This window comes from Carlito syrichta, unplaced genomic scaffold (assembly GCF_000164805.1).
Source record: "Carlito syrichta isolate Samal-C Ts95f unplaced genomic scaffold, Tarsius_syrichta-2.0.1 Scaffold315835, whole genome shotgun sequence".
Lineage (NCBI taxonomy): Eukaryota > Metazoa > Chordata > Mammalia > Primates > Tarsiidae > Carlito > Carlito syrichta.
This window is the reverse complement of record NW_007259931.1, coordinates 377,383-393,781: the sequence shown is the minus strand read 5'-3', so window position 1 is coordinate 393,781 and position 16,399 is coordinate 377,383. Positions and strand designations below refer to the sequence as shown.

Genomic DNA, 16,399 nt, shown 5'->3' with positions numbered 1-16,399 from the left:
ATTTCTGTGTTCCATGTAAATAACCAAACCAAATCCTTCAGGCCTAAAAGATTCATTTTGAGTGTTTATTACTCAATTAATTGCTTTCTTTCCCAATCTCTACTTTGTGACATGATCCTAAGTATTATATAGATGGCAATGAACAAAACCTATATAATTTAGGCCCTAATGGTACATTTGACACAGTCATTACAACAGTACTAATTGAAGAGTGTCACCTGAGTTAGACAGGGTTTCCATGTAGAATCTGAACAGTATTTGCAGTTAACAGATGTCATAGCTAACCAACTGTATAGTTATTCTTTATAGGTTTCTTAAATAAACTGTCTGAGGCTAGAATGTTTTATTTAGTTTGCCATAATGAGATTATTGCATTCCTTGGAAACCTTACCTAATGAAAAATAGAATTATTAAGACAGTTGTTTCATTGGAGATAGCACAAATTAAGGTTGAATGACACTTCAGACTTGTAGTAACAATGTTCTTTTTTCAGGAAGAGTTTTAAAAGTAAACATGTTTTTTAGTTTATAGATAGATCTGTAAAATCTCATCATCACTAAACAAATCCAGCATTTTACTGCATCGAATTTTTGCTGTTACCATGAAAACAGTCATTAGCAGAGTTCTCTTTATGCATTCTCATTATCTTAATGATTTTTTTATCCACTGTTAGGAGGACACAACAAAAGTCTCCTTGTACAGTCAGTGTAGTAACAAACAAATTATACCCCCTACGTAAAACAAATAAAACAAAACTTCAGTGTGTTGTATTCAATCGAATCACACTGGAGGGCTAGACTGTATCCTGGCCCTCCTGTGCGATTTTGGTCATGCCTTAGCTTCCTCATCCGTAAAGTGGACAAATAACTACCCCTTGAGATAGGAAATGATGAGAAAGATTATGATATAATATGTAGAAAGCTTTTAAAACAAAGTTCAGTGAATGCCTGCTCCTTTTTTTTTTTCTTCATTTCCTGGTTTACTGTTAGAGCTACCTAAAGCAGAAAGCATTCTCAGGGAACAGCAGTGTGGAGGACTGTTTCTTTGTTTTAAACATATACTAAGGCCTTAATAAATAGGTCACAGATGTGCCAGACATATACTTAAAATTGGGCACAGAATAGAGTTGAATTCTGATCTTAATTTGTGTAGGTATTAGGATGACTTAGGAATATTAGGGAAGATTGCTGGTGTTGTTGGGGGGCTGTGGAGGACGTCAGCATTTGACATTCTGAGAAAAGCTATTTATATATAATAATACTACATTGTTAATGCTCATACTGCATTGAACGTCATCAAATTTAAATAAGCAGCTGGGTGTGGTGGCTTACACTTGTAATCCTAGCACTTTCGGAGGCTGAGGTGAAAGGATTGCTTGAGCCCAGGAGTTCGAGACCAGGCTAGGCAACATAGTGACCTCATCTCTATTTTTTAAAAAAGATTAAAATAAGCCACAAGCTAGATTATCAGCTCAGGTAGCTTCTAAAATATTGACTTGGAGATGCCCAGGGCCTTCTGCTGACTGTCTCATGAGAAGGGTCACTGATAAGGAACTCTGCATGTCTGTCATCATGTCTCTGGGTTTCGTTGTTACCCCAAAGCCAACTCGCCGACAGATGCCTTTGTGCAAGGCAGGGCAAGGAAAGCCTCAGTCTTTCCAATCTTCTTTATATTTTGTACTGCAATATCAAGTTCAGCCAGAGTTCATGTTTCTGAAGTTTCTCAAGCATTTTGAAAGTTACTTCAAAATTTGGATCCATCTAAAAGAAAGTGAATGTTAAGTCGAGGAATCACTGGGAAGCATATTGATTGCCAAGGATCTTATCTTAAATGTTCAAATATGATCTAAAGAACAGTATCAAGGAACAAAATGAAAAGAGAAGGGTTAGAAATCAGAAAAATGAGTCTATTAATGAAAAAAGAATGCCCCTCTTAAAGCTGCCAAACTTTGATTTCCTTGTGTGGGAAATAATTTTTCCAGTTTTCACTGTGGAGGTATGTGTTACCAGCGTTGCAGGGCTGAAGACAGAGCATCTTCTGTTTTCCCTGGAACGTTTGGATGACCTGTGTCTCCGGTGAGGCCCCACACTCCACCAGCCGTTTCTGCTGGCCTTGGTGTAGACAGGCCAACACTGTGGAACTGACGGAGGCCCCGTGTTGCTCTAGGGCTGCCCACTCAAGCACAGGCATTAGGAGCTTTTGTATTTTTGTCTGTTTGTTTTAGTTTTCATTAGCACCTCTTGCAGAGGCTTCTATAATTAACCAATGGACTTCTCCATACTAAATTTCTGCCCATGAATCAACATTAGGTTCTACATTAAAGGACTATCATCTGAAGTTTTAGTGAGAAACACACATCGTCTGTCACAAAAATGAACTTTTCGAGTAAATGGTGATTTTTAAAAATTGCTTTTAAAAATAGATACAAAAGCCTTGGATAAAGTGGAGAAAAAGTGAAGATAAGAAATGTGCATCTTTCTCTAAATCTTTTGTCTTGTAATGTCTAGGATTTTGTGTTTGGTGATCTTTCTGACAGTGTGACTTGGTTCTAAGTCCTAATAAAATCAACTAAGAGCTATGCAAAGTTCTATTTATAATTAAAAAGAAAAATTCTCCCCAGAATGCACATCCTTCAAATTGAAGGCACTAAAGAGCATTCGTTCTTATCCTTTAAAACTAAATTACATTAATAATAAAATGTAATAAACTGTGATTTGTCTTTTTAACTTGTTAAGAAAGAACTGATTATTTTCTGGGACTGGGTAGATACTCCTTTCATCAGTCTCCTCTACCTGTTTATGCTCTTGAATGACAAATAGATAAACATTTTAAATTAAATGATATGTATATCTCACTTTGTGTTCTAATAGCATCCCACCATGTGTGTACATGGCACAATAGAATATGTTTTCACTCAGGCACTTGAATAATGAAAAGTGTGTCTTTTTTAATTTATATAAAGGATACAATTTTACTGCCTAAAATTTTTCTAAAATTGTTCCTTGGTATCCTCAGAACCGGAGATATGGATATTTGATGTGCTTAGCAAGATCCTGTGTGTGATTGCATCTGATCCAGTTTTAACTGTTAGTTACAACTAAATGTAAAAAGCATTTTCACTTAAAAAGAAATTACGATGCTAAATCATAGATCACTCTTGAATACTAGGTGTTGGTAGACCTGAAGTTGGATTCTTTGTTCCTGTGATTGGGTCTTTACAGGAATTGTCTCCCTGTCTGCAGCTACTGAATTTTCATGTGCAATTGGGAAATATGGAGCCCAGGGTATTCTGCAGCTCTGTGTTTTACCTATGACCAGCCTTTCTCTTGAATGGATCTCATCCTGACTTCCTTATTCAAAAACTTGCTTTTGCGAAGCTGTCTGGGATTTCTTTAAACAATCAAGCTCTCTCCATATCTCAATATTTCTCCCCACCAGAATTTATTGCCATGTACACTTACGAGAGTTCTGAGCAAGGAGATTTAACCTTTCAGCAAGGGGATGTGATTTTGGTTACCAAGAAAGATGGTGACTGGTGGACAGGAACAGTGGGCGACAAGTCCGGAGTCTTCCCTTCTAACTATGTGAGGCTTAAAGATTCAGAGGTAAACCCACATTAACTATTTCCTCTCCCTTTCTGTGAGGTGATTCTCTTTGTGGGGAATCACAATGTTTGATGGTGGAACTTTGTTGGGTTTTGCTAAATTCTGGAACATGACAGTAAATACAGTGGATGATTGACCTTGTCATTTAGTGCTGCAGGGTAAGCAGTGGCTTCCCTCAAGCAGAACTCACCCGGTCTAAGTGAAGGCTGTGTGAGAGAGGGGTGGTCTGCATCAGCTGGAATAACAGTGTTCAGTATTAATCTCTATCGCTGCATGTAACTGGCTTATGATTTGGAATTAATCCTCTTAAGTCATTATGGTCATTGATTTTTAGGTCATTATGATCATTGATGCCCCAAGAAAGATACACAGCAATATTTTGCCTGTGTCAACAAAAGTATTCTGGTGATACTGGTCCCAGAGAATTAGGCCTTAGAAATTTTTTTAAATTTGTGCCGGGCATAGTGGCTCACGCCTGTAATCCCAGCACTTTGGGAGGTGGAGGCAAGAAGATTGCCTGAGCCCACAGGTTCGAGACCAGCCTGGGCAACTGGGTGAGACCTCATCTCTACAATAAATCAAAAAATTAGCTGGGCGTGGTGGCACACGCTTGTAGTTCCAGCTACTTGGAAGGCTGAGATGAAAGGATCTCCTGAGGCCAGCAGGTCGAGGTTACGGTGACCGGTGGCCATGAGCATGCCACTGCACTCTAGCCTGGACGACAGAGTAAGACTGACTCAAAAAATAAAAAAGAATTTAAAATTTATATTTTTGCCGACATAATGGAAAGACATAAGATCTAAGAGACTGGTGCACTTTTGGCTAGACCTCAGTATCTCCATTGGCCAGGACTGAAGTTATTTTAAATTCTGTTATCCTAGCTGGGCTCGGTGGCTCAGCCTGTAATCCCACGCCTTTGGGAGGCTGAGGTAAGTGGATTGCCTGAGGCTGCGGGTTCGAGACCCACCTGGGCAGCGAAACCTCATCTCTACAATAAATTTTTTAAAAGTCAGCCAGGCGTGGTAGCGCGCACCTGTAGTTCCAGCTACTTGGAAGGCTGAGGCGGAAGGATCGCCGGAGCCCAGCAGGCGAGGCTGCGGTGGCCGGGAGAGGCCACTGCACTCCAGTCTGGGTGACAGAGTGAGACTCCAACTCAAAAAAAAATAAAATTCTGTTATCCTTTTAAATTGGAAACGGCTCCCATGTTTAAAGGAAGCCCTAAAAATCTGATTGCATAAACTGCGAACGTGAGATTGTTCAGATTTCATGGGATGATAGAGTAGACCTACCACAGAGTAGGGAGCCCACTTTAGGAGCCAGTTTCAATTAGTGACGAATTTTAGGGTATAAATGAATTTCACAGATTGACTGGATATAAAAAACAAGACTGGGCTTTTTTTTTTTTAAAGCATCAACAGTCAGTTCACAGTTATTTTCATTTTATCCTCAGACTTCCTAGTTACTGAGAGAGAGAAGACTGGCAAAGAACCTATAGAGGCCACTTTCTCAGGTGTAAGCTAGTGAACAAAGCACTGTATTTTACATGCCAGTAAAAGGATGTATACTAGGCTTTCCCGCAGTCTCCTATGCTTGGAGCTGCTCTGGGCATGAGGTTGGGCCTAGAGACTTGTATCATAGTCCTGCCATCAGCCTGCTCACCTTCCCTGTAGTTCCAGATAGGGTTTTGTTTGCATGGGTTTTGTTTTTTTATGGGGTGTCATCACTATTTTGTTGTTTATTTTTCTTGCTGTGGTCTTGAGAGCAGCTAACTAAAATTGCCATGGATGGATTTGCATAGGTCTGCCCATCCTTGGAGAATTTGACAGAAGCCTGGAAGAAAGTAATTTTCCCTTGTGAGACAGCTGGCATATTGGACTATACAGACCTGGAGAGGGAAAATTAAACTCTTCACCAGGGTGGCAAGTTGAGTCCAATAAGAATCATACAGATGATATTTCAAGGGAATTGGGGGAAAACACTAAAAACTAAATTCGATGATTTCTACTAGCATGCACAAAAACTCTTAAGATGACTTTACCTTTTGGAACCATTAAAATTAAAAAGCCATTACCTGTACTGTATTTTAGTAAACTACAGTTTTCTATTTTTTGAAAAAAAATCTGAATTCAGTAAGTTAAAAAAAAATACACAGTGACTTTTTTGTTTAAGTTAAACAGAGTTGTAGGATGCTTTCTTAATCATAATCTTAAATTGTGCCACAAAAGAACTATTAATACTTAAGATTTTTAGACAAATATCTAGCTATGCTATTCCATAATAATGAAAAAAAATCTGAAAACTCAGCCTTTTCATCTTACTTGTATACAGAGTTTACTGTAAAAGCAAAGTATCCTATAAACCTTAAGACCATACCCAGCTTCTGGTCTCTGGAATTGACTTCTAGGCAGGAGAAGGGTGGCCAGTCCTGCCTCCCCTCCCTGTAGGAGAAGGTCAGGGGCACACAGCCTGGGGTGCTTTTCTGCAGATGCTGGGAGGACAGAACCTGGCCTTCTGAATAGCACTAGCTTATGGTACTGTCTATGGTTTTTCCAAGGGAGTACATTGTTGCTAGTGAACTCTACTATTGGGTATTGCCAATTGTGGTGTTCTTTTTAAGGAATATGGGAATTGTATTCTAAGCCTGTGCTAGGAAAGTAACTGGTCACTGGGATCTTGTTTCATTAGTATTCCTTTATTTGGAAGTGCAGCATATTAAAGACAGCAAAAAAGATTGCTTCTGTATAACTTTGCTCATTAATAAAGAAAGCATAATCAGAGTAAAAATTTAATCCAAACTTTTCCTGGCAAATGATTATTAAATTTAAATAGACAGAATAACACAACTATCACAAGTTGTGTTCCTGGTAGCTAAATGACACATTTTTATTCTTTCTGTAACTCTTGTTTAGCTTATTAAGCCTTTTGTTTTCATTGGAATACTTAATTTACTGCACGATGGAGACTCAAGGGCGTAAATTAGTTCATAATAAAGCACTTTGTAACAACAGATTCCATTCTGGCCCCTGTCCCAACTCTTGTGGTCTCTGTTGGCTTACTCAGCTGGTTTAAAATTCCATGAGTATCCATGAGAGGAATTCAACCCTGAAGCGCTTTTGAAACACTTAGTAGTTGGAAAGAAATATGCTTTGCTTCTATGGATTGTGCTTCCAGCATTGACAGAGAAATTTCAATGTTTAGGCACTGTGAAATTGGGTGGAAAGGCTACACAGGACAGTGACTGTCTCTTTGGATAGAGAAGGGTGACTAGAATGGCAGAAAGGAGGTTCCAGTTTACCCTAGGCCATTTTAGTTCTTTAAAACTGTAAGTTCCTAAAGCAAATGTAGCTCAATATTAATATTTTAGTATAGTAAATCCAGGTGGTAGGCTCATGGGTGTCTATTATATTCTCTGTACTTTTATGTGTGAAACATTTCATAATTAACCACTTGAGAATAAAACCCGAGCTTAGTGTTTAGGAAGTAGAGTCACAGTCTTCCTAGTCTGGGGCCTTCTGTGCCACCTGACCAGGTCCAGGATGCGCCTGCACACCGCACGGTCAACACCTGAGCCCTCTGGGATCCTACAGGGCCACACACTTTGCTGATTTTTTTCTCTTAAAGGAAAGAGTAAAAGCTGCATGTTTTAAAGTACGTATTTTGTCCCATGTTTTCCTGATCTACATTCTTATGTCAGGTGATACAGAATAAAAAGGGGGCTTAGGGGCTCAAGTGGGTTTATATCTTCATTGATCGTTTTTTTTAAGTTGCATGACCAAAACTCTTCAGCATGCAAATGAGACCTTTTGCTCTGTTTTAAGGGCTCTGGAACTGCTGGGAAAACAGGGAGTTTAGGAAAAAAACCTGGTAAGTTACAAACCCTGATGCTTATTTTTCAATGTTTTTGAATGTAATTGACAGTTACTCCCAATCTTTGCTTATTAGGGTCAGATGCCTAAAATAAAGACAAAAGAATCTAAGAGTTTTTTAATGTAATTGACAGTTACTCCCAATCTTTGCTTATTAGGGTCAGATGCCTAAAATAAAGACAAAAGAATCTAAGAGTAGTCAGAATAGATCCTTTCTTTGGCATCCATTATTAATGTATACATGGTTATGAAATGCCTCTGTTGCTTCACACATGGGGAGTGGGGACATTACCAGAACCTTCCCTTAGGTTGTGAAGAAATAATTCAGGCAAGATGGTGGGAAGTTGTCAAGCATAGAGCTGTAGGATTGCAAGGTCAACTGCTTCCCATTCATCTTGTTGTTAGGCTTGGGAAGCCCTTTTTCATTTCCTGACAATATGTTAAGTTCCAAGACACAAATAGTGGAGATCAGGGGAGTAACAGACATTGTCACAGTGTAGGTCCTGTGAATTTAGAAGCCATTGGGTGGTTTTCCTCAGGTCTATACTGAAAGTACAAAATTACAGTCATGCCTCTGAATTCAAAGTATTTTAGTTTATTTAACTAAAGTCACATGTTCTATAAATAGTAACTTGAAAAAGAGAAGAAGGAAGCAAATGTGAAATAATATGGTTTGTATGGCATGTCTTCCTGGTCTAGGTCATTTGGGCTTTTTTGCTATCATATTCTTAGGAAATTATATGTTGTAGCAGTCACTGAAATGCTAAGAGAAGGATTTGTGTGTCTGTCTGGTGCTTGGCTCAAGCTGCGCTTACCTGGCAAGGAAGAGAGAGGGGTTTCAGTTGTCAAGGATTTTAGTCAGACTCCAGGTATTGGTCAAATCTCTGTTTCAACAATGGGTTTTCTACATTTTGAACATTTGTCATTCTTGAGGGTCCAGATATTTTGTAGATGATGCCCTGGGTGGACTTCACTTTGCACTGAAACTGTCAAACTGTCAGGGACACAAAAGACAGCAGAGATTGTTGGGGCAGGCCAGGTGCAGTGGCTCAAACCTGTAATCCCAGCACTTTGGGAGGCCAAGGCAGGAGGATTGCTTGAGCCCAGGAGTTTCAAGACTAGCCCAGACCAGCAAATTCTCTTCTCTACAAAAAATTTTAAAAGTAGCCAGGCATGATGGTGTCCACCTGTAGTTCCAGCTACTTAGGAGGCTGAGGTGAAAGGAGTGTCTGAGCTCAGGAGGTTGAAGCTTTGATGAGTGAGACTGTACCTCAAAAGAAAAAAATGATATCAGGATAGACCACTGGCTGCATGTGCCAGCTCCTTTGAGGAGCAGGAGCTTCTGATGCCACATAGCACACTAATTTGGTCTTTCTCCAAACCCTAAAAACTCTTGCCATCTAGAGCTAGTCCTTGTTGTGTTACAGGAAAGTCCTCATCCCAGCATAGGTTTCCCATCTAGAGCTTCTAGCCCAAGCCAAGGTGCATGTAAGTTGGGCTCTGGGCTTTCTTGCTTCCCCAAGCTCTCCAAAGGCTCAAGTGGGCCAGGCCTGTGCCATGACACCTGGGTGCTCCTCTCATGGCAGCTGAGCCCTGAATGCAGAACAGAGTAATAGGGGTTTGCAAAAGAGCCTAAATCTTATTTGTTCTCTGGAGTTAGTAGAAGTCGGAGTTAGTACTGTCAGAGAACAGGGTCTCTTTGGTCTTATTTCTTTATACTATTCCTTTCTCCTTCTTTCTTTCCTTTCTTTCTGTTATTTTCTTCCCTACTTTATTTCTGGATTTTCCTTTCTTTTTTTCTGAACCATTATTATGGGGAGAAAGTGTGGAGAACTAGAACAGTTTGTTCTGTATTGCTTCTAGACATTCAGAAAGCAGTGGCTACAGATGTGCCAGAATCCATCCAGTCAGAGAGATTTTGTCTTTTCGTACTTGAACTCCTGGGCCCGTAGAAATGTACTTTTCAGAGCCTGGTCTGTGGTACTGTTGGAATTTTTCCCATGAGAGTTTTAACATTCAGGAAAAGTACAGAACTGTTTACAATTTTTTCTTCTGCGCTGAATGGTTTTTGCATAACATTCCCTTCTTAACTCCAGGCTCCTCCTTTAACTTGAAATAAAAATAAATAAATCTGCATTGTCATGATTCATACCTGATATTTGGGGATCACTCGCAAAATGTGAGATGTAAAGAACATGGGCATGTGGGTGGGAGTGAGAATCTGCAGTGACAACATATAAATGAGCTCCTGTGAGGCTCCTGATGGCTTCTGAGGAAAAGAGACTTTCTTTTTCTACTGTACTTGGCAGATGGAAAAACTTCCCTTGAGTATTTTTTCACTTAACTGTTGAGTGCTACTGGGCTCGAGCTGGAGGAATGAATGAGGCCTAGTCCTTGGCACCGGGGTGTTTTTGATAATTGTGGGAGGGGTATGACAGATGTTGCTGGAGTGGACAAGGAGAGGACTTCATGGAGGGAAGTTGATGAGTTCTGCAAGATAATGAGGAAGTCCTATAGCAGACTGTAGGATCAAGGACCAGCCAAGCTCTTAACGCTGCCTTTGCCTTTTGGCACCCCAGGGAGCCTTATTCATTTAGTAGAATACCAGCTCAATACCTTGGTTTTGATGATATTAAGCTGTGAACCTGGGAGGTGGCTGTATCTTCTTAGACTTTTCTTCTGCTGACTCTAACAGTGTGCCGCCATGTTTGATCTTGTTTTTCAGAAATTGCCCAGGTTATTGCCTCGTACACCGCTACTGGTCCTGAGCAGCTCACTCTGGCCCCTGGTCAGCTGATTTTGATCCGAAAAAAGAACCCAGGTGGATGGTGGGAAGGAGAGCTGCAAGTTAGTGTTTCTTTCTTTCTTTCTTTTGGAGGTAGAGGAACAGGTAGATCTGTCTTTTCTATTTGTTTAAAATTCTCGAACTTTGAATATACAGACTCTCAAAGGGAAGTTATTTTATTGTAGAGTACACATAACCCCTCACTGCCTAAATTCTGTATTTGAATAGTGAACAATATCATATTTTCTGAATCTATCTGGTTCCTAAGCTTTGGACAGCCAGTAACAGAACTTTAAGAGCTAGGGACTGATCTGAAAACTCATGTATTCCATATTCCTGAGCTCAGATAGTGAGTGTTGGAATAGTGAGAGGGCATATTCATATGACAAGGGATACTTGCATAGCGTTATCCTTAAATGTCTTGGCATTAGAGAAGTGGAACTTTTCTTAGTGATATTGGAAGGTTTGATACAATAGTAGATTTCTTTGCATTCAGAGCTATATCTGTACATGAGAATTTTTAGTTCCTCGTGTATGTGCATGTGTGTATTGTTATTCATATCCTATTATTCATTTTGCCATTCTAGATACCTCTTTTTAAAAGTCTCATTTCAAGAGGCAAAGATGCTTTTTAAAGAGATTACTATTATACACTCATTATAGTAAAGATTGTGGGAATTATCAATGGAAAGTTTGTCTAGGAACAGAAAATGTGCTCACGTGTCATTTATTATTTGCAGGGAAAAACAATAATTATACAGTGGGGAACTAGGACAACGCTGGTGATCAAAATTGTCACCAGTGGAGCGACAAGTAGTTGTCATATGCATGCAGATGTGCTATCCTGAAAGGACACAGTATCACTCATGTACTCTTCCAGAAACACACTGCCTGAGTTTCATCAGGAGGAAGCATTGGATAAGCCCCAAATGAGGAACGTTTGGTTAAAAAGGAGAAGGGAGTGGTTGCGTTCTTTTAAAATGTCAACATCATAAAAGACAAAACCTGTAGAAAGAGTTAAAGAGAAATGAGAACTGACTACAATACTGATTCCATACTAGGTCCTGTATGAACAAAAGCCATGCTCTTAAGACTATTACTGGGATAATGGGCAAAATTAGGATATGGACACTAGAGTAGACAAAATTATGGTGCCAATGTTAAATTTACTAAAACTGTGGATTGCCTGAGCCCACGGGTTCGAGACTCACCTGGGCAGCGAGACCTCATCTCTACAATAAATCAAAAAATCAGCCGGGCGTGGTAGCGCGCACCTGTAGTTCCAGCTCTCCCTGGAAGGCTGAGGCGGAAGGATCGCCGGAGCCCAACAGGTCGAGGCTGCGGTGGCCAGGAGCGGCCACTGCACTCCAGTCTGGGCGACAGAGTGAGACTCCAACTCAAAAAAAAAGAGAAAAAAAAATTTACTAAAACTGATAGCTGTACTGTGGTTATATAGGAGAATATTCCTATTTTTAGGAAATAAATACTGAAGTATTTAGGGGTAAAGAGCCCCAATGTCAGCAACGTATAATCAAATAAATGATTCACATAAAGAAATTACAGAGAAGGGAGTGGGAAAGGAGGAAGATAAAATGTTCAAATGATGAAGCAGAAGCGATGGGATAAAGCCTTGACAGTAGGTGAATCCAGGTGAAGGACCTATGGGTGTTCTATGTGCTTTTCTTATTCTTACCACTTTTCTGTAAATTGGAAATTATTTATAAATACAAAGTTACCTTTAAAAAATTACTATTATATGGCCAGGTGTGGTGGCTCATGCATATAGTTCCAGCACTTTGGGAGGCTGAGATGGGAGGATCGCTTGAGGCCAGCCTGATCAACATAGCAAGACCCCACCTCTAAAAAAATTAAAAAGTAGCCGGACTCAGTGGCTCAGCCTGTAATCCCGCACCTTGGGAGGCTGAGGTGAGTGGATTTCCTGAGCCCGCAGGTTCGAGACCCGCCTGCGTGGAAACTTGGTGAGACCTCATCTCTATGATAAATCAAAAATTTAGCCAGGTGTGGTAGCATGCGCCTATAGTTCCAGCTACTTGGAAGCCTGAGGTGGAAGGATCTCTGGAGCCCAGCCAGTGAAGGCTGCGGTGGCCGGGAGCAGCCACTGCCCTCCAGCCTGAGCGACAGAGTGAGACTCCAACTCAAAAAAAAATTTTTTTTTAAATAATAAATAAATAAATAAATGTTATCACTTACTTGATAGGTAAGCCAACTGACTCTTATGCAATCATTATGGTAAAGATTGTGGACATTATCCATGGAAAGTTTGAACCGGAACAGAAAATATGCCTCCCTCCTACCCTAACCCCCAAGTAAAGATCGGCCTCAGACTAGCCAGGCACCCAGAACACCTGCTTTGTAGCATAGCGTACTAGACAGGGCTTCCTCCATGGCTTGCCCACATGGGCCTGTGGAAGGGCTGAATTTCCCAGCAACCTCTGGCCTTTATGCAAAAGGGGCGCATGCAGCAGGGGGAGCACAGAGCCTGATGTCCTCTTTAGAGTTGGGAGTGGGTCCTGCTGTAGTAACACAGGGGGCCTCTGTAAGGCGTGACCTGTATACAGGAGGGGATGGTTTCTAGAACCACTTTGTGAGGAAGGAGCCTATGGGACCTCTCTGGTGTCCGTGAGTAGACCTGTGGACTGACTTCTCAGATCATCTGGCTTTCATCTGGCCGTGAGTGGGACTGTGTGGGAATTAGGAAAGTTCAAGAAAGGAGGGAGGCAGGAAACATTTGCTGTGCAGGGGGCTAGCCATTGAAAATGGACCCTGGAGGGGTGCTGAGGAACAGGGGCTAGGAATAGCAGGCACAGGAGACACACTTCAGGGAGGAAGGACTTGCTTGGGAATGCCACCAGTCACACACTGTCCTCTGTCTACCACTGTGTCGAGGCCAGCCAGGAGCAAGGAGGGGAAGCCCTGAACACACAGGTCCTTTCTAGACTAAAAAATGTGTCTTGGCCTCAATAGAAGGCACAACCTGGAGTATAGCTAAAAGTGGAACTTTCCCTGGGGAGCTCATTGGTGGACAGCCATAAACATCCTGTCTGGATACAACTTACTGACTCAGAAATCTGACCTCTGGAGTCCTAGAAATCCATTCCCTTTCATCAGCATGCCCGCTTTGATGCTTGGCAGGAAGAGACTCCCTTAGACCTGTGGATCCCTCCTCGTGTGGAGTCATGTGGCCCACTGGCCTTCTGATTGGTATGTCTCTGTCCTGTTCTGGAGACTTGGATGACTCCCCTCACCTTTCCTCCTTGCCTACTGGGGAAGGCTTCTGGGGAGCCCCTCTTCCCTGTGCAGCCCACGTCTTACCACTCAACAGTGACATCTTACCACTCCAATTCTTCAGGAGCCAGCCAAACCCCACTTCCTCTGGAAGCTCTCTGTGACCACCTCAACCAGAAGCGCCATCTTCTTCTCCTGAATCCCAGTGGTGGCCCTATGGTCACATTATTCTGTAGTGTCTTATATCACTTAGCTTTCCATGCATGTTTCTTACTTCTGCATGTAGCTGATCAGCTCCTTGAAAGCAGTATGTTTGAGTCCTCACATTCCTAGCACCTTGCTCAAATGATAGTTTCAAGTGGTTCCTAGAATCCACTATAAAACAGGTGAGTTGCCATGTCGAGGATAGGTTCTGGCACTTTCAGCATGGAGCCAGCAATGAGGAAACTCCCCTTGAACTCTGTGTTCTGCCCTCATGCAACTGCAGAGGTGGGGGAACCAGTGGAGTTATTGTGAGCCGAAGGGCAGATACTAGGTAGATAAATGAGGAGACACTTGTAAACACAAGGCGTCAGTCATCGGCAGGCTCACTGTGAAAGTAAAAGCTTCAGTCCTTGAGCCAAGGCCGTGAAATCTATCAGGCCACAAGGAAAGTGAAACTTGATCTGTGTTCTAAAAGTAACCCAAAGGAGCCATCTTGATAAATTGCCAGATGGAAGGGCAGGGGTAAGGCAGTGGGAATTTTCTTATTTTTGGAATAGGTGATATATTCACATGGTTTAACATTCAAAAATTACAGAAGGGAATATAAATGTCTCTCTCCCACCCACCCCTGATCCCAAAGTCACCTGTTTTTATCAGGATTTTTATTTTTTAGATATACTCTGTGAGTGTGTTTATGTGTCTCTGTGTGTGTCTCCGTGTGTGTGCGCGCGCACGCGTGCGCAGGTCATCTTTAGTTCTGTGTTCCTAATGATATGCAGAAGGGTAGTCCTAACCCTTGTGATCTCTTGCTCGAGTCTTTTCATGGGATTGTGTCATGGCTGCAAGCCTTGCCTTGCCAACTTTTTGATAAATTCCCCTATGTCATCTCCTGTCCCCTTCCAACAATACTCAACATGTAAACACTCCATAGATGAATCTGTTGAATCAGGTTGAAGCGAGGAGAAAGGAATTGCAATGAATAATGTTGCTGTCACCATCACCTGGGCCAACTGGTCTGTGAAGATAATATCAAGTTGAGATTCCTTATGTTCTGTATGAGGGGGGAACCCAGAAAAAAAATTGTATATTTATTCTTACATGTTTAAACATCAGCCACCTTCAAAGTATTGTTTGATTCAAACACCTATTGAAATGCTTTTTCCACTGCTCAGAACAGTTTTTGAACTCATCAGTTTTGATGCCTTTTAATGCTTCTGCCATTTTTTGTTTTACCTCTTCCACATTGGCAAAATGTTTCCCCTTGAGGACTTTTTAATCTGGGGAAGCAAAAAGAAGTCACTCTGGGTGAGAGTGGTGAATAGGGAGGTCATGTCATATTTGGTCAAAAACTGCTAAATACTCAGCACAGTATGGGCAGGTACATTGTCATGGTGGAAGAACCAGTCACCTGTTTGCCACAACTCAGAATGTTTCTTCTGCAAATCATGACGCAACCCTCCTGAAACTTCCAGATATAAACTTTGGTTGACCATTTGATCCAGAGGAACAAATTCTGAGTGTACTGCAAAAGTTAGTTCTGGGGTTTTTTGGTCCCTGCCTCGTATGTATATTATCTTGCATCTAAGGTTGCATATTACCCACAAAGAAGAACACAGACATGAAGGAGTCTTGGCTTGCTGCTAACTAGCCTGTGGCCTTGTAACTGTTAATCCTCTTTTCCAACCCTCACTTTCTTGATCTGGAAATTGGGAACAATAATAGTACTATCCTTCTGGAATTGTGTGGATGATGCACAAGATCTGCCTCATAAAAAGCACTCAATAAGGGTCTACAGCTAGTAGTATTATTTCTAAAGGCCATATGTAACATTGACATTTACTATATAACCTCTGCATTACCTGAAATTAGTAACTGAGTGCTTACATTACACAAACAAAATTACCTGTTCTAGACACACTGCAGTATATCCTGAACTTGTGATCCACACAGTTTAGCCCATGCAAAAATATTCCAGGCTTTGCTGACCAATGACTGTCACAATTTGAATTTTAACTACAGGGTTTTAGTTTTGTGACATAGTAGCCCATAGATTCTTCTGTTGATGCCATTTGTGTTTGAGTTACATGTAAGCTTTGTATACGTGCTCTGTTACAAAGCAAACTGTGTTATAAAGAACATGAACCCTTTAATATATTGATGTGATTATGTTCTTTTTAGGCACGTGGAAAAAAGCGCCAGATAGGCTGGTTTCCAGCTAATTATGTAAAACTTCTAAGCCCTGGGACGAACAAAATCACTCCAACAGAGCCGCCTAAGTCAACAGCATTACCAGCAGGTAAGGAGTTTTCAGTCTGTCATTGGAAAGTGGTCTGCATGTCACTGAGTTTTTCTACTTGATTTTCTCATTAAATATCTTCAGTTGTTTTTCACATGGGCTCTAAGCACTTCTTGTACTTTTGGCCCTGACACCCAACTAATGTGTCATGGAATATGTTTTTCAAGGGAGCAAATATCTAAGCAGCTTTACTGTGCTGGGCACAACAGAGCCCTTGTTGGAATGCCCTTCGTCCAGGAGTCATGAATTGTGTGGCATTGAAGCCAGATTGTTCTCTTTATTTCCTTTCAGCTTTTTAAATTGGGATTTGAGATAGGCGGTGAGACGACAGAAAAGGCCTTCTAAAAATAAATGGCTGGGATCTCAGTAGGTCAGGAGACGGAGCTGGAGGCCATGG

General features: G+C 41.2%; 1 protein-coding gene across 1 annotated transcript in view; it reads left to right on the top strand.

Annotated features, from left to right (window-relative positions):
- Window positions 1-16,399, top strand: part of ITSN1 (intersectin 1) — a 200,480-nt gene that overhangs the window by 131,168 nt on the left and 52,913 nt on the right. The window contains exons 25-28 of the mRNA XM_008073409.2: window positions 3,439-3,605; window positions 7,424-7,469; window positions 10,197-10,318; window positions 15,885-16,002. Coding sequence (XP_008071600.1) covers window positions 3,439-3,605; window positions 7,424-7,469; window positions 10,197-10,318; window positions 15,885-16,002 — 453 coding nt within the window. The remainder of the gene's footprint in view (window positions 1-3,438; window positions 3,606-7,423; window positions 7,470-10,196; window positions 10,319-15,884; window positions 16,003-16,399) is intronic.